Source organism: Myotis daubentonii, chromosome 3 (assembly GCF_963259705.1).
Source record: "Myotis daubentonii chromosome 3, mMyoDau2.1, whole genome shotgun sequence".
NCBI classification, from domain to species: Eukaryota; Metazoa; Chordata; class Mammalia; order Chiroptera; family Vespertilionidae; genus Myotis; species Myotis daubentonii.
The window spans coordinates 116,209,677-116,228,517 of NC_081842.1; the positions used below are offsets into that span (position 1 = coordinate 116,209,677).

At 41.8% G+C, this 18,841-nt stretch overlaps 1 protein-coding gene across 6 annotated transcripts in view; it reads left to right on the forward strand.

The window, feature by feature from the left end:
- ATR (ATR serine/threonine kinase) overlaps positions 1-18,841 on the forward strand; it is a 186,760-nt gene that overhangs the window by 117,180 nt on the left and 50,739 nt on the right. For all 6 annotated transcript variants that reach the window (XM_059688266.1, XM_059688268.1, XM_059688267.1 and 3 more), the window contains 4 exons: positions 2,344-2,554; positions 10,051-10,229; positions 12,921-13,085; positions 14,075-14,166. In XM_059688266.1, the coding sequence (XP_059544249.1) occupies positions 2,344-2,554; positions 10,051-10,229; positions 12,921-13,085; positions 14,075-14,166 (647 nt within the window). The remainder of the gene's footprint in view (positions 1-2,343; positions 2,555-10,050; positions 10,230-12,920; positions 13,086-14,074; positions 14,167-18,841) is intronic.

Below are 18,841 nucleotides of genomic sequence, written 5' to 3' on the forward strand. Positions count from 1 at the left end.
ATTTGTGTTTTTATTATTCCCAGTAGTTATGTTTGTTGGCCATTTGGATTACTTTTCTATAAACTAGAGGCCCGGTGCATGAAATTCGTGTACTGGAAGGGGGGGGTGTCCCTCAGACCAGCCTGCACCCTCTTCAATCTGGGACCCCTAGGGGGATCTCCGACTGCCGGCAGTTGGACATCTCTCTCACAATCCAAGACTGTTGGCTCACAACCACTCAGCTGCCTGCCTGCCTGATTGCCCCTAACCTCTTATGCCTGCCAGCCTGATCACCCCCTGACCATTCCCCTGCCGGCCTGATCGATGCCTAACTGTTCCCCTGCCAGCCCTGTCGCCCCTAACTGCCCTCCCCTGCCAGCCTAATCGCCCCTAACTGCCCTCCCCTACCGGCCCAGTTGTCCCAACTGCCTTCCACTGCAGGCCTGGTCGCGCCCAACTACCTCCCCTGCCAGCCCAGTCACTCCTAACTGCCCTCCCCTGCCGACCTGGTCGCCCCTAACTGTCCTCCCCTGCCAGCCTGGTCCCCCCCCCAACTGTCCTCCTGTGCTGGCCTGATTGCCCACAACTGCCCTCCTCTGCAGCCATCTTGTGGTGGCCATCTTTTGACCACATGAGGATGGCCATCTTGTATGAGGGCATGATGGTCAATTTGCATATTACAACTTTATTATATAGGACTAGAGGCCTGGTGCACAAAAATTTGTGCACTGGTGGCAGGGGCGGGGGGTGTCCCTCAGCCCCATTTGTGCCCTCTCACAGTCTGGGACCCCTCGGGAAATAATGACCTGCTGGCTTAGGCCCGCTCCTGGGTGGCAGAAGGCAGGCCCAATCCCTAGGTGCAGCCCCTGGTCAAGCTCAGAGTAGGGCTAATTGGGGAGTTGGGGCGCCGCCCCGTGTCACACTCAAGGCAGGGTCGATGGGGAGGTTGCGGCGCTACGCCCTGTCACACACAGAGCAGGACCGATTGGGGGGTTGGGGCACTGCCCCTGTCACACACAGAGCAGGGCCCATCGGGGGGCGGGGGTTGGGGCTCTGTACCCTGTCACACACAGACCAGGGCCGATCAGGGGGTTGGGGCACTCCCCCCGTCACACTCAGGGCAGGGCCAATGGGGAGGTTGTGGCCCTGCCCCCTGTCACACACAGAGCCACAGGGCGATTAGGTGGTTTGGGCTCTGCCCCCTGTCACGCTGCTCCAGGGGGCAGGAGGCCTCGCTGCTCTGCTGATCCTGGTGCTGGGAGGCCTCGCGGCTCCGCTGATCCCGGGGCGTGAGGCCTCGCGGCTCCGCTGATCCCGGTGCTGGGAGGCATATTACCCTGTTACTATATAGGATAGAGGCCCGGTGCACGGGTGGGGGCCAGCTGGTTTACTCTGAAGGGTGTCCTGGATCAGGGTGTGGGTCCCCACTGGGGTGCCTGGCCCAGCCTGGGTGAGGGGCTGAGGGCGGTTTTCAGGCTGGCAGGTGACTGAAGCTCCCAACCTCTCCTTTTTTCTTTTTTCTTTTTTTTAATTTCGGGATTTATTTACCTTCTATGGCTGTCACTGGAGTGGTTTTCTTTTTAACCTTTGTTTATACCTTTTACATGGAAAGATTTAAAATGTAATGCCAAATTTATCAATCTTACAACTTTTTAATTTTAAGCCTTTTATATGATTACTTCTCTTAATTCAATGTCATGAATATATTTCCTACATTTAAAAAAAATTATTTTAATATTTCATTTAGCCCTTTAATTACTCTGAAATTGACTTTGTGGATAGTGTGAGATTGTTTTAAGTTGTTTGCTACTAGTTAATAAATAGTTTCATTAAAATTTATTGTATAATCTAGAACAGGGACTTTCAACCTTTTTTATCTCATGGTATACATAAACTAATTACTAAAATTCTGTGGCACACCAAAAAAATATATTTTGTGCCAGTCTGACAAAGAAAATAGGTAGATTTTGACTCATTCACACCAGATGGATAGTGTTGTATTGGCTGTTGTAATTTTATTTGTTTGTCAACCTAAGGGAAAAGAGTTAAGTGCCCCTAATTAAAATAGTCAGGTATTCCATGTTTTAAAAATTCTTGGCGGTACATCAATGTGCCATGGCACACTGGTTAAAAACCACTGATCTAAAAGAATTTTAAAATATTTTTATGTTTACATTTGTTACTCTTTTATAGTAGGGTTTCTTTTTATTGGTTTTAACTATAGATGCGAAAACTAATTTATTATTAAGCCATGGTGGGTTGTTTTTTTTTTTTAGTTGTTGCCTTAGAATGGTTAGTCTTATATATTGGATACTAGTAAAATTATTATATATACATTATTAATTTTAAAATGATTTCTTTCAGGTTTATGCAGAAATTATGGCAGTTCTAAAGCATGATGATCAGCATACTATAAATAGCCAATACAGTGCATCTGACCTGTGTCAACTTAGTACACAAACTGTATTCTCCATGATTGACCATCTCACACAATGGTCAAGGCACAAATTTCAGGCACTGAATGCTGAGAAATTTCCACAAAGCAAATCAAACAGAGATAAGGTAGACTCAATGGGTGAGTCATAACTTCTGTTTATTTTTAATCTTAATTATTAACAAATTAGCTCCTTTCTGGATCAGTTTTATAATTTAAGCATTAGCTTTTAAAAAACCTATGTATTTTTTTTTCTTGGCCTTTTCACTGAGTAATTGTACTGAATTTATAATTAGAAAACCTCTCTTTCAAGTTCTCAGTCTCATTTCCTTGGGCAAGACACATAACTAATTTTTCTTTATATAAAATAGAATTAATTTTATCTCTCTTAGTAGATTAAGGATTAAATAAGATGATGAATATATAAACTGTAAAGTGTGAAATAAGTGCCTTGTTAATATTGTTATTAACCTACTCTTCAGTGTTAACTCATTTACTCATGTCACCTCAGTGTATTTGCATGTGTATACATATACATGTGCATATACATACGTATACATATATATGTAGTGAAGTGTTCTTTGTCCATTTACACTTGTGAAATACAGTAAATCCTCAATCCTGTGCATCGGGATTTTAGTATATGTACTGCCGAAGAGAGCGCTGTGGACCTCTATTAATGGGTAGGATTTCAAGTCTATATGTCATAAGTGAAAATTAACATCCTATTAATTTTTAAATGATTTTAATCAAGATTTGCTTATAATTAAATTAACAGGTTATTTTTTTTTATTAATTCACTGTCATTTTTAACAAATAGGCCATATGTTGGAAAAAACACTGAGTAATTTAGCTGACATAAATAAATATTACCTATCTACAACTATAGTCTACATATTTAAATCCAAGTGTCACCCCTGTAAATGTTCGGGGAATGATCAGCACATGATCACCTGCATTGCATGTGGTAATTGGTTCTGTTGTCACCAGGCCTGACTTTTCTGCTGCAGTTTTAACTCCTGCAGGCTGATGTTCCCAGTGCACTAAGCCACACACCAGCCATGTGCATTTGTTTAGTCAAGGTGATTGGTGAATGCGCGCATCTACTAGACCTATTCAGTATAAATTTAAAATTACAGTAATACATATAGAAAATTCTTCTGTGAAATTAAACTTTTTATACATACTTAATTTTAATTACACCAACGTGTCTACATAAGTAAAAACTGGTAATCTAATTTGTCAATTTTTTAACATATGCATTCAGAAAACCTATATTATTATATAACTAGAGGCCCGGTGCACAAAAATTTGTGCATGTTGGGGGGGGAGTGCGGGGGGGGGGGTCCCTCAGCCAGGCCTGTGCCCTCTCGCAGTCTGGGCCCCTCGGGAGATAACGACCTGCTGCCTTAGGCCAGCTCCCGGGTGGCAGAGGGCAGGCCCAATCCTTAGGTGCAGCCCCTGCTCGGGCTCAGAGCAGGGCCGACTGGGGAGTTGGGGCACCACCCCCTGTCATGCACAGAGCAGGGCGGATGGGGAGGTTGCGATGCCACCCTGAGTCACGCTCAGGGTAGGGCCGATTGGGGGGTTGGAGCACCGCCCCCTGTCACTCACAAAGTAGGGCCGATAGGGGAGTTGGGGCACCGTCACCTGTCACGCACAGAGCAGGGCGGATCAGGGGGTTGGGGCGCCACACCCTGTCACACCCACGGCAGGGCCGATGGGGAGGTAATGGCTCTACCCCGTCACACACAGAGCAGGGCCCGTGGGGGGCGGTTGGGGCGCCACCCTCTATCACCCAAAGAGTAGGGCCGATCAGGGGGTTGGTGCGTCACCACTGTCACACTCAGGGCAGGGCTGATGGGGAGGTTATGGCTCTACCCTGTCACAAACAGAGCAGGGCCGATCAGGGGGTTGGGGTGCCTTCCCCTGTCACGAACAGAGCAGGGTGGATAGGGAGGTTGTGGCCCCGCCCCCTGTCACACACAGAGCCGCAGGGCGATCAGGGGGTTTGGGCGCTGCCCCCTGTCACGTTGATCGCAGTGCTGGGAGGCCTTGTGGCTCCGCTGATCCCGGTGCTGGGAGGCATATTACCCTTTTACTATATAGGATAGATGCCTGGTGCACGGGTGGGGGCCGGCTGGTTTGCCCTGAAGGGTGTCCTGGATCAGGGTGTGGGTCCCCACTGGGGTGCCTGGCCAGCCTGGATGAGGGGATGATTGCTGTTTGCAGTTGGTCACACACCCTTCAGGGTGGGGGTCCCCACTGGGGTGCCTGGCCAGTCTGGGTGAGGGGCTGAGGGCTGTTTTCAGGTTGGCGGGTGACTGAAGCTCCCAACCGCTCCTTTTTTTCTTTTTTTTTTTTTTTAATCCTCAGCTTTAGCTCTGAGGCTTGGCTCCAGCTCTTAGGCCTCGGCAGCTGAAAGCAGGTATCTGGTTTGTTTGGGTTCTATAATCGAAACACTGTTTCAACTCCAGCTCTGAGATCCCGGCTGGCTGAAAGCAGGTTTCTGGAGTTTTGTTTAGCTTTTATATTTGTTACAATGTTTCAAACTGCAAGCTCAGAAGCCGACAGTGTTGGAGTCCTCCGTCACTGAAGCAAGCAAGCCTCATGCTCGCTTCAAGCTGCCTGCCTGCCGGCCGCAATCTTGGCTGGCAGTTAATTTGCATATTGCCCTGATTAGCCAATGGGAAGGGTAGCGGAGGTACGGCTGATTACCATGTTTCTCTTTTATTAGATAGGATGAACTTTCAGCTTAATGGACACACTCCCTTTCCCAAGTTAGTCCTTTACATCAAGGTTTTACTGTACTCCTTGCAATCTTTTTCACATTTAAGTTTTCAATTTCAAAGGAGATTTTAATTTCATGGACTTTTTGTTCATTTTATTTATTTTATCCTTTTTGTTTTTCTGTGTCTGGCACTGTTTGGTATCCAGCAACTCTCCAGATGTGCGTAATACATGTTATTACACTAAACCCTTCTGTTCTTACTATTGTTCTAGTTTTTATCTGTGATATTACAATTCCTAGTAAGGTGACTAAAAGGAGAATCTTACTAGAGCTAAAAATGACACCTGCCTCTCTGATATGAGCAGTTGGTGAGAAGAATTATGTTATTAAGACAGTAATGGATACTCTTAATATAATGGATACTCTTAATGTCTTTGAACCTTTTTTTTTCTCATTCTTATTGCAAGTAGATGAAGTATGTAATCTGTCTGCTTCTGTATATTTCAGCCATGTATGTTTTCCCACCAGGCTTTGAGGCTAATTGAAAAAAAAATTGATTAACAACTCTTAAAGATATCTTCACTTACACAGTTCCCAGTTTCTGAGCATTTCTCTCTTATTCCTATACCTGTTGAAGTGCATACATTCCTGTTAAGCACAATAGTTTATTTTTGTAAAATTTCTTGATCTGGCAATAATTATTTGTTTGGGACAATTTTTCTCCCCCTCTGGAATATGGCTAATATATTTCACATTAGTTTAACACTTAAGTGTTTTTTCCTGGTTCTGCATGTGAAAATTGGGCTATTAAACCAGGTACGAACTCTGTTATCAGCATTTCTACTAACATTGCAATGAAAATTAAAGATTTCAAGGACAGTATTTATAATGCTTCTAAAGTATAATACCCTTAGCATTTCTTATAATTTGAAATCATATACAAATATTGATGAAAGTAATGGACTTATTTTAAATATAATTTCTCTTAAATTTACTATCTTGTTTATTGGAATTTTGGAAAAATTTATTTCTGTTTCCTGTGTTCTACATACTATTATGAATCATTATTAAAAATAAGATGCCCTAGCCAGTTTGGCTCAGTGGATAGAGTGTCGGCCTGTGGACTGAAGGGTCCCAGGTTCGATTACAGTCAAGGGCACATGCCTGAGTTGTGGGTTCAATCCCCAGTAGGGGGTGTGCAGACGGCAGCCAATCAAAGACCCTCTCATCATTTGATGTTTCTCTCTCTCTCTCTCTCTCTCTCTCTCTCTCTCTCTCTCTCTCTCCCCCTCTCCTTTCCTCTCTGGAATAAAAATAAAAATATTTTAAAAATAATATTTTATAAATAAGAATTCATAAAATAGGGGGGGAGCACGGGGAGAGGGGTCAATGGGGAAAAAAGGTGACATACTTTCAACAATAAAGAGCTTTTTAAGCCCTAACAGGTTTGGCTCAGGTGAAGGGCATGTACCTTGGTTGTGGGCTGTGCAGGAGGTGGCTGAATCAATGTTTCTCTCTCATCGATGTTTCTAACTCTCTATTCCTTCCCCTCCCTCTCTGTAAAAAATCAATAAAATATATTTTTTTAAAAAGAATTATTTAAAAAAATAAAAATAAACAATAGAGAGATTAAAAAGAAAGAATTCACAAAATGGACTGCCCTCATTTAGAAGCTTCCAATTTATGCCTTTTCTTAGACTGCTGAAAAAAAGTACCCTTTTAAATATTTGTGGTTTTACTTCAAAGGCACTTTTACTTTTAGTTTCCATTGCAATAGTTGATAATGTATATATGGCAGGCAACACAGAAAAAACACACCAGAGTGTTAACAAAGAATTCTGAACTTTAAATTTAAAAAAGGTTACTTTAGTACAGGGGTCCTCAAACTACGGCCCGCGGGTCACATGCAAATACAAATATTGTATTTGTTCCCGTTTTGTTTTTTTACTTCAAAATAAGATATGTGCAGTGTGCATAGGAATTTGTTCATAGTTTTTTTTGAAACTATAGTCCGGCCCTCCAACGGTCTGAGGGACAGTGAACTGGCCCCCTGTTTAAAAAGTTTGAGGACCCCTGCTTTAGTATTTCTTTTTTCTACCAATAGCTATACTGTATCAGTGTTTTTAGAGGTATCAATAATAAATAACTCATCTCTATATCTTTTGTATCATATTTATATCTTTTCTACATTTCATATAGTTTTATAATTAACCCTCACCACAACATTGTAAGGAAGGCAGGATAGATAATAATATTTCCCTTTTATTTATGAGGAAACAAAAGTTCAAATAAGTTAAATGACTATCTAAGGTAAAGTAAATAATGTGAAGTTGAAGCATTTCTCTGAGCAATCACCTTGTTTTTTTTTTAATTAAATCTTTATTGTTCAGATTATTACAGTTGTTCCTCTTTTTTCCCCCCATAGCTACGCTCCACCCGGTTCCCACCCCATCCTCTGCCCTTACCCCCTCCCCGCACCTGTCCTCATCCATAGGTGTATGATTTTTGTCCAGTCTCTTACCACACCCCCGACACTCCTTTCCCACCCAAAAATAGTCCACTCCCGTTCTATGCCCCTGATTCTATTATATTCACCAGTTTATTCTGTTCATCAGATTATTTATTCACTTGATTTTTAGATTCACTTGTTGATAGATGTGTATTTCCTGTTCATAATTATCTGTGAAGCTCTTTATCTGACCTTCAGTTCTGAATGATAGCTTTGCTGGGTAAAGTAATCTTGGTTGTAGGTTCTTGGTATTCATCACTTTGAATATTTCTTGCCACTCCCTTCTGGCCTGCAAAGTTTCTGTTGAGAAATCAGCTGACAGTCGTATGGGCACTCCCTTGTAGGTAACTGACTGTCATTCTCTTGCTGCTTTTAAGATTCTCTCTTTGTCTTTTGCTCTTGGCATTTTAATTATGATGTGTCTTGGTGTGGTCCTCTTTGGATTCCTTTTGTTTGGGGTTCTCTGCACTTCCTGGACTTGGAAGTCTATTTCTTTCACCAGGTAGGGGAAGTTTTCTGTCATTATTTCTTCAAATAGGTTTTCAATATCTTGCTCGTTGGTACGTTTGAAGTTGTCCCAGAGACTCCTTACACTATCTTCGTATTCTTGGATTCTTTTTTCATTTTGCTTTTCCGGTTGGGTGTTTTTTGCTTCTTCGTATTTCAAATCTTTGACTTGATTCTTGCGATCTTCTAGTCTGCTGTTGGAACTCTGTATAATATTCTTTATTTCAGTCAGTGTATGCTTAATTTCTGGTTGGTCCTTTTTCATAACCTTGAGGGTCTCACTAAATTTATCGGCGGTCTCACTAGACATATTGAGGTTCTTACTAAATTTATCGGCAGTTTCTAGAAAATTCTTGAAAAACCTTATACAGTGGGGTCTTGACTTACGAGTTTAATTTGTCCGAGACCAAACTCGTTAAGGAGCTCGTTAACTCAAATTACTCTGTCAACTCAATGCAAAACATCGGTGAGAGATAGCTGGTATCTCAAAAAACTCGTTAGTCGGGACACTCGTAAGTCAAGGCCGCACTGTAAGTGTGGTTTTGAACTCTGTATCTAACTCTCTTTCCTCCATTTCTGTCATTTGTGACCTGTTTCTTTGTCTCCACATTTTTTATGCTTCCCTGTGTTGATAGAGTGTCTGTGTGTGCTAGGTGTCCTATAGGGCCCAGTGGTTTAGCCTCCCCAATTATCTGAGGTGGACACTCTTGGTGCACCCCTTTGTGGGCTTTGTGCACAATCATGTTGTAGTTAAGCCTTGATTGTTGTAGGTATCACTGGGAGGGATTGACCTCCAGGCCAATTGGCTGTGAGAATCAGCTGTGTCTACAGTGGGGGAACTTTTGTGTTAAAGACACCCTTCTGGGGCAAGACTTGCTTCAGTGGGGCTTTGGTGCTCACTGAGTCTGCCCCCTGAGTGTTTCCCTTATGGATCTGAGGAGTTGTAATCTGGATGGTCCCACTCTGACCACTGGGTTCACTGGCTCTTGGATCTCTAAGGAGGTGCTAATTTAGCCTCTGGCTGAGGCTACCTAGCAGGAGCCCAGCTGTGAAGCAATGCAAGCTGCTTTGGGGCCTTGGGCCTTCTTTTGGAAGTTCTGGGTTTCTCTGACCCAGCTGCAGTTTGTTAGGTAATTTTCAGATTGCAAAGGGCCAGGCCTTTCATACGCAAAATCCTCTGCGCACAGCTTGGGTGGGCCGGGGTCTCTGGGGATCAAAAGGGCGGAGCAAGCAGCTATGGCTGCTCCTCAGTCCTACCCTAAGAGGCCCCGCTTCTCAGTGTCCCAGTACTCAGTGCCAGTACCTCTGAAAGAAAGCCTCCCTCGAGTTCCAACCGATGCCAAACAGTCCAGTTTCTCCTGTATGAGTCTGGGCCCCCAGATACTCGCCCGGAACTGGAGTTCAGAGCAGTTAGGAGCTTGAGACTCTCTCCCGATTGAAAAAGACAACCATGTCCTCAGTTTCCAGCCCTTTCCACGTGAGCCGCGTCCTCAGCTGCCAGCCCTTTCCGAGTGCGCCTCAGTACCTCTGCACTTTACTTCCACACCGCACCTCCTCTGAGTCTCTGTGTGCTTTTCTCTTTCCTTCTAGTTGTAAAATTTCCACTCAGCCAGCCTTCCTGTGGTTCTGGATGATGTCCGTTTTGTCTTTTAGTTGTATTTTTGAAATTGTTGTGCGAGGCAGCAATTTCCGGTGTTTACCTATGCTGCCATCTTGGTTTCTCTAGCAATCATCTTGTTGATAGTTGCATTCTAAATATGATACCCTAATACATTTTGATAATTTTGTTAGTGAAATATATTTAATTTAAAATAAGAAAATTGAAATTATAATTAACACTTTTAAAATTTTATTTTCTAAGTCTTTAATTATTATCTTTTTATAATCTAGTATCTACTGTGGATCATGAAGACTATCAGAGTGTAACTCGTTTTCTTGACCTCATACCTCAGGATACTCTGGCAGTAGCTTCTTTTCGCTCTAAAGCATACACAAGAGCTGTAATGCACTTTGAATCATTTATTACAGAAAAGAAGCAAGATATTCAAGAGCATCTTGGATTTTTACAGGTTTGAAATTCATATTGTGAATTTAATAATGTTTATTGCTACTCTTTTTATGAGGAAATGAAATATTGTTCATTTTATGGAGTGTTTTAGATGCTGTGTTAGGAACTAGATATTTGTAAGTACTTTAGAAGCTTACAGATTAGTGTGGAGAGATAAACACCAATTTGGTGTAATATCTTAAGTATACAGTGACATAGATATGCCCTGAGGAAAGACATTTAACTCATCTTCTATGTAGGGTGTGATGAAAGATGGGAGTGGCTGAGAAAGGATTCAGTAAGGGCTTCTTGAAGATGATATCTAAGGGGTCTTAAAGAAAGAATGAATGATAGGTACAAGGAGGAGGCAAGACATTCCAGGCAGTGCATCCCTCTGGATTTGAGAAAGAGTGCCTATATGGAATGTCAGAGGAAAGATAAATCACAGACGATTGTAGAGGATTTGAACCAGGAAGTGCTTTAGTCAGAATTGCATTTTAGCTAAATGCCTATGGCAGTCATGGAGGAAGGACTTTAAAGGGCTATAATTTAAGTCAAGCAGGCCATTACTATTGTGAGAAACGTGGGCCTGAATTTAGGGGTGGGTGGATAGGGGGATGTACTGGTTGTAACAGGCATCAGCCATGGCAATGCTGGTGAAAAAGTGGTTTAGGTGATAATGTTATGACTGTGTGGGGAAGAAAAGAAACTAAGGGCAGGTGGGACTAATGCAATGGGACTTAAATAAGAGGTCAAAATTGGTGGGCTTTTTTCAGTAGAAAAACAAAGTGTGGTGAGAGAACTGGAAAATTAGTAGCTTTTAGTCTGAATAAATATTAGCCCTCTTCCTGTTGTTTTCTTCCTTATCTAGTTTGAGTCTTTTGTTCATTGTTAAAATCATTCCCTTTACAAGGATATTTAACTCCCTTGTCTTTCTCCAATCCTTCTGTATTGTACTCACTTTGTAAAACTTCAACCCTGAATAAATTCACCCAAATGCCTTCCCAGTATCTGCATGTAAGCAGCTGAACATTGCTGTAGAAAAATATCACAATCACAGAATTGGCTTTTAACTTATAATTTCAGCCATAAGCTGGACTCTTTAATACTCTCTTCAGTTCTTCTACTGGTAAATGTTTCTTTCGTAAACCCACTTTCTCACTCTTCATGATAACCTTCTCTTCATTTCTTACTTTCCATCTCATTTACTCTCAGCTGATGTTCTTGCTTCATTGTTCATTAGGAAAATAGAAACCAAATATCTATCAAATCTGAAAGCACACTGGCTGTTGCACCATATTCTTTTCCTTCTCTTCTGTTGTTCCTAAGGAAGGGTTCCCTGACAAAATTCAGCCCTTTTATTTATAGTTTCAATTTTTAAGGCTTTCACTCCTTCAAATATTTCTACTTTCTCTAGTATCATTAATTTATTTTTCAGCCAGAGTAAATAAGTATATAGATGTGCTCTGATATCTTCTATTTAAATTTTTTATAATTCCCTCATTTTAGCTACTCCTTCAGATGCTTTCCCTTCACAGTCAGTTTTTAAAAGAATCATCTAAAAAAAAAAAAAAAAGAATTGTCTATCTTTCCTGTATTCACTTCTTACTTTCCATTCAGTCTTTACCCAGTCTAACAAGTCTTTTTTCTCCATTCTGCTGACACTGTTCTTGCTAAGGAATTCAGTGAGCTTATGTTACCAAATCCAATCAATGTTTTCAAATCCTCATTTGCTTAACCTCACAACATTATTAGACCACTCCTTTCTTAAATAAGACATTTGCTTTTCTCCCACAACTCCTGGGATACCACATTCTCTAGGTTTCTTCAAATTACTTTGGTTTCTGTTCTCAGTTTCATTTGCTAGTTCTTCCTTATTTATAAACTAGAGGCATGGTGCACGAAATTCTTGCACTGGTAGGGGGGAGGGTCCCTCAGCCCAGCCTGCGCCCTGTCGCAGTCTGGGACTCCTTGCTCCTTACTGCCTGCCTGCTCGCTGCTCCTTACCACTTGGCTCACTGCTCCTTAGTGCTGCTGCAGAAGCGGGAGAGGGTCGTGCACCCCAGCTACACTCTCCAGCTATTAGCCCAGCTTCTGGATGAGCAGCGCTTCCCCTGGTGTTCAGTGCACATCATAGCGACTGGTCATTCTGGTTGTTCTGCTGTAAGGGTCACTTAGGCTTTTATTTTATAGATATAATACTCTTCTTCCCTTGCCCTCTTTTCTCCTCTCTCTCTATTCATTTCTTAAATCATGCCATTCTTTCCCCTGCCATCTTTGTGCTAATTGCCCCATAGATTTTTATCTTTAACCGGAATATCCCATTGGAACTCAGATTTGATGTCTTGGGTTTCTTGAAGGCATCTAAATACCAGCATTTTAAAGTGCTTGCTTAAATGTTTTTGTTTTAAAATGCAGTAAAACACATAAACTATACTCAACAGAATTTATTTGAAATTGGGTTCAAAATGAGTTCAGACCCTTGAAGTTCTTTACAGCTCTTGTTGTCAATAACAGTTACTAATGTAGGTGTGTATTTAAATGGAATGGAATTAGTGTTGCGGTAACAGAAAGGCTGGGGAATAAAATTATAATATTGCTGCTTTGAGAAAAAAATTCTCTTACGTCCTTTTCATGTAAACTGGTGGTTTGATAGTATTATTTTCAGTTGTGTTTTTCCTCTCATTTGATTGTTTTCAATGGTTGAACAAAGAAATTATATGCTGCTATGCATGAACCAGATGGAGTAGCTGGAGTCAGTGCAATCCGAAAGGCAGAACCGTCTCTAAAAGAACAGATCCTTGAGCATGAGAGCATTGGCTTACTGAGGGATGCCACTGCTTGTTATGACAGGGCCATTCAGCTAGAACCAGACCAGGTAAGATGATGCATGAAAGGCAACACAATGTAAAGAACACTATACAAGGAACTCTGGAAAACTTAGTTCACTACTGTCTCTACCAGTGTCCCAGTGTGTTTGGAAACCATTTCATCATCTCTGAGCTTGAGTTTTCAGATTGATAAAAGTAGAGACTTACATTAGATCTCAAAGATCCCTTCCAATCCAAATTTCTATGACCTTATATATCCCCAAATAAATGAGATTATTACAGAGTATATTTATATTAAACTGTGTATTAAATTACTCTAAAATTTATATAATTTTAGTTTGCTATTAAAAGTATAAGACATGCACCAATTTTTAATAATAATAGTGATTCTCTAGTCTAAGGAACTTCTTCAGATTTCACATGTTCGCGGTCAACATCTGAAACTCTGAAGTGGTCCCTTAGAAACAATGAACTACAGTTATTCATGGGGATATGGGGAGAGGGGTTGAGAATTGTTGATTTATAATTTTGGCTTAAATTCTTTCGAATCTGAGAGTATTTTGTCATATTTGCCATGTTCACTGTCTCAATGTACAGGGTTTTTGTTTTTCACAATCCATTGTTTTCAGCTTTAAAAAATATTGCATAATCCTATTTAACTTTCTTGTTTTGTTACTAATTCCCAAAATCTACATTAATAATGTTGTGAACTTGAATTTTCATTTTCTGTTACAATATGACAAATAGTCTTTAAATAAAATAGTAAAGAGTGCTTTTTACTTTTATATTTGATCTGAACCAAAAATTAGACCAAATCTGGAAAAAAATAAGAAATTTGAGTTTTTAAGGTTGTCTGCATTTAAAAAAATTTAGATGTTGTATGACATTGGTAGGAGGCTCTGCCATATACCAAGCAAGTTGACTGCTAAGGATGCATAAGCTCAATGAGGTAAATAGTATTTTTTAAAATAAATATTAAACTTTCTTTTGTTCCCAAGATATATTTGAAGTCACAATTGTTATTTTAAATTTTTAGATCATTCATTATCACGGTGTAGTGAAGTCCATGTTAGGTCTTGGTCAGCTATCTACTGTAATCACTCAGGTGAATGGAGTGCATGCTAACAGGTAATATATTTTTAAAAATTATTTTATTTTGTTGTAGCTTAATGGGGAGTTTTTAAATCAATGAATTGGGTTGACATAATAATTACTAAAGTAATGAAATATTTTTTTTTTCATGCATTGGAGATAAGCACTTTCTCATAAATTGATCTGGCACTTAACAGTTTATCTTCTGTCCAAAGAGTCGTCCTTGAATTAGAGCTGTGTTAAGACAGAAACCTTCCAGAATTTGCTTACTTCTGGTGAGGCTCATCTAGGCACTTCCAAACGGTGTCTGAGCTCTCCTGCGTTATCAGCATCCATTATTGTCTGTGTTGGGGGTGGGCGGGGTGGGGGGGGTGCCTTTGTGACTGAGATGCATGTGGAATACCACTCGACACTGTGTGGGTTGATTTCCCCAAAGGATTGATGAAAAGCAAAGCAACCTTCCTTTCCTAAAGAAACCAAATAATACCAAACAGAAAATAACACTTGTGTGTGGCAAAGTGAAGGTCACACAGTTCTAGTTTGTAGTTTCTAGCTCTTGAAGCTGCCATACTCTGAGACCTGAAAGCCTTGTTTTTTAATGGTTTTACCAAGACCCAACTGGCTTTTCTGGGCAGTGAGATCTGGTCAAAAGGAATAAGATATTAGTTAACCAAAAAGCACAAAACTGTTTTTACTAAGTACAGTTTCTGTACATTTCAAACTGTAATTTATAAATACCACTATTCTGAAGTGTCTAAGATCAGAGAAGCTTACTGTTAGTCACATGTTATCCAGTAGTAGAATTTATGAAATGACTAGAGGACCAGGGCACGAAATTCATGCACGGGGAGAGGGGACCCCTCAACCCAGCCTGCACTCTCTTCAATCTGGGACTCCTTGGAGGATGTCCGACCGGCAGCCGGACAACTCTCTTACAATCCTGGACCGCTGGCTCCTAATTGCTCACCTGCCTGCCTGCCTGATCGCCCCTAACTGCCCCCTCGCCCTCCGCCGGCCTGATCATCCCTCACTGCCTCTATGTGCCAGCCTGATTGCCCCTAACTGCCCCCCCCCCCTTACTGGCCTGGTCGCCCCTAACTACCCCCTGCTGCCAACAAGGTCACCCTCAACTACTCCCTCCCTACGGGCCTGGTTGCCCCTAGCTGCTCCCCCACCCCTGCCGGCCTGGTGGCCCCTAACTGCCTCCCCCGCTGGCTGGTCACCTCTTACTGCCCCCCCTGCCAGCCTGGTCGCCCCTAACTGCCCCCCCTGCTGGCCTGGTTGCCCTCAACTGCCCCTCCCACCAGCCTGGTCGCCCCTCACAGCCTTTCCTCCGTCCTGGTTGCCCCATGCAGCCTGCTGTGCAGTTGTTTGGTTGTCCCTCACTAACCCCCTTCTGCCGGCCTGGTTGCCCCATGCAGCCTGCTTGTTCAGTCTTTTGGTCGTCCCTCACTAAGCCCCCTGCTGGCTTGGTTGCCCCACATAGCCTGTTGGTTCAGTCATTTGGTTATCCCTAAATAACCCCCCTGCCAGCCTGGTCGTAGGCAGCCATCTTGTGAGGGTGTGAAGGTTAATTTGCATATTGCCTCTCTATTATATAGGATGGTGGAAATTTTGCAGAAGCAGGAAAAGGATAGGTTATATGTTTTACTAATCGAAGTGTTTCTCTAGATTAGTTGAGAGACCTTATGAATAAAAAGGTTGCAGAAATTTATAAATTTATCATGGCTCAAACCACGGTATCAAGTTTCCTTATGATGCACACTGGACAGTTAGATTCCTCATCTTTTCTTGGGATCTATAAAATGGCACCTCTCAATATTCAGTGAATCATACTGTATCACTTTGGAGCAAATGGTCGTTGAGGATAGGTGTTTTCAGGGGGGTGATACTTGCAATTTAAACAAATATATGTCCAACATTATTGTGCTTGACTTTCACAATCATTCTTTTAAATGTACTCATTTATGAGGATAAGTTCTTACAGCCTGATTCTCATTGTCATTTGGTACATTTTTGGTATAATGCTTGATACACACACCCTCCGGATAGTAAATCATACTAATTCTCCTCAGATTTTTATTCTAACATTTTGTTTGTCTGGCATCTAGTGATAAACTTGTAAAGTTATTAAAAATTATAGTTTTGAAAATTACATTTCTATTATATTTCTTTTGGCCTCCTTGTTTTTGATTGTTTATGGTGGTATTCATATTTAGAAATTAGAGAATATTCAATATTTATGCTGTTATTTTTTACTAGAGGGCCCGGTGCATGAAATTTGTGCATGCGGGGGTTCCCTCAGCCCAGACTGCACCCTCGGGAGATGTCTAATTGCTGATAGACCCCCGGGGATCAGGCCTAAACTGGCAGTCCCTCTCGCAATCCAGGATGCTGTATGCACCAGTGACCATACTTTTCATACAGGTGAAAGGCATCTTGCTGTTGTATGGGCAGCTACTTTTTTTTGCCCTGATTATAAAAAGTAGTACATAACATGATCCTTCCTAGGCAGTAGTACCATTTTCCCCATCTTATGGGTGGAAAAACTGAAATAGAAATTAAGTAATTGGCTTTGTCACACAATTATAAGTGTCAGAATCAGGGCTGACTACAAAATGTGCAAGCCAGAGTCCATTATTGTCACCGCTGCATCATCCTGTTTTTTCAGTATTAGCGTAGCCTGGCTAGGTTTTAATTTTATATCTAGGAGACTGTTCCCAATATATAGGGTAGGGTCCCTAGGCTTGGTCGGTGATCAGGGCCGATCTATCTGTTGGGTGATTAGGGGACCCCCCGACGGCACCTTCCTTGGCTGGTGGCCTGGCACTGCCCGCTGGCCGGCCCCGCCCCCTGATCACTGCCGCTGGTCGCCTCCCTCTTGGGATGCAGATGCTCAATGCAGGAGCTGCCCCATGGTGATCAGTGTGTGTCATAGCAACCGGTCATTCCGCTGTTCTGTCAATTTGTATATTAGAGTTTTATTATATAGGATTTTTAGAAAGAAAATGAAATTAATTTATTTGTTACATTTCTTCATGTGTTTTTACTGCAGAAAGAACAAAAAGGACTTTTTAAAAAATATATTTTTATTGACTTCAGAGAGGAAGGGAGAGAGTGATAGAAACATCAATGATGATGGCTGTCTCTTGCATGCCCCCTACTATGGATTGAGCCCGAAACCTGGATATGTGCCCTGACTGGGAATTGAACCTCCTAGTTTATAGGTCAAAGCTCAACCACTGAGCCACACAGGTCGGGAGGGAGGAGAAGGGAGAGAGGACGCAGGGAGAGGGACATTGATCAGCTGCCTTCCACCTGCATGCCAACTGGGAATCAAACCTTCCACCTTTTGGCGCAGGGGACAACACTCCAACCAAGTTACCCCAACCAGGGACCAGGGCACCTTTTTTATAATATGAGGATATGTGTGCCTTTCATTGTTATTAGTTAATTAAATGGAAAATTGTGCCTTGCCCAGGATCTAGCATGTAGCAGGTATTCAAATGGTATGATTAATAAAAAAAACATGGCAAAAGTCTAGCTTCTTTTATATAGTCATGATCTAAAGTATCACTAGTTATCTTAATGTCGCTTAAGTAGAATACTTAATAAAAATGAGTACCTATATTATACTGGTTTTATAAGCTCACATTTTGAAGTTACTGAAATAGTTTAAGAATAGGTATAGCCCGACCGGGTGTCTCAGTGGTTGAGCATCGACCTGTGAACCGGGACATTACCGTTTGATTCCTCAGGGCACATGCCTGGGTTGCAGGCTTGATCCCCAGTAGGGGGCGTGCAGGAGGCAGCCAATCAATGATTCTCTCTCTCTCTTTTTTTTTTTAATATATTTTATTGAATTTTTACAGAGAAGAAGGGAGAGAGATAGACAGTTAGAAACATCGATCAGCTGCCTCCTGCATGTCCCCTACTGGGGATGTGTCCACAACCAAGGTACATGCCCTTGACCAGAATCGAACCTGGGACCTTTCAGTCCGCAGGCCGACGCTCTATCCACTGAGCTAAACCGGTTCCGGCCAATGATTCTCTCTTATCATTGATGTTTCTATCTCTCTCTCCCTCTGCCTTCCTCTCTGAAGTCAATAAAAATATATTTTAAAAAAGAATAGGTATATATTTTAGTTAGCTACTTTTATATCCTTTGTTATGCCATTGACACATCATTTGTCACTTTCTTATGCCCTAATATGATGTCCTATGTACTCCCCACCTGCTCCTGACCAATTGCACCATCTCCTATAATTTTATCTTAAATTTCACTCAATCCCAGGTTATTGGAATTGATTACCTCTGAATGCATGGATGTTCATTTGGCTTTTATTCCTCCTTTCCCTTTGTTCAAGTGAAGCACAGAGCTAACCTTACAAATACATTTTGTAATTATCCAGGTACTAATTCTGTTCTATTATTATGGCTTGACTCAATTCATCACAAAATGGCATTTTTAAAAATATGGCTTTATTAATTTGAGAGAGAGAGGGAGAGAGAGAAACAGTGATTGGTTGCCTCCTGTATGCACCACAACTGGGGACTGAACCCACAACCGGGCATGTGCCTTGACCGGGAATCGCACCAGTGATATTTCAGTACATGGGACGATACTTAGCCAGCTGAGCCACATTGGCCAGGACAGAGAATGGCATTTTTAAATGGCCCTATCACAAGTAATTATTGAAGAAATGTTTGC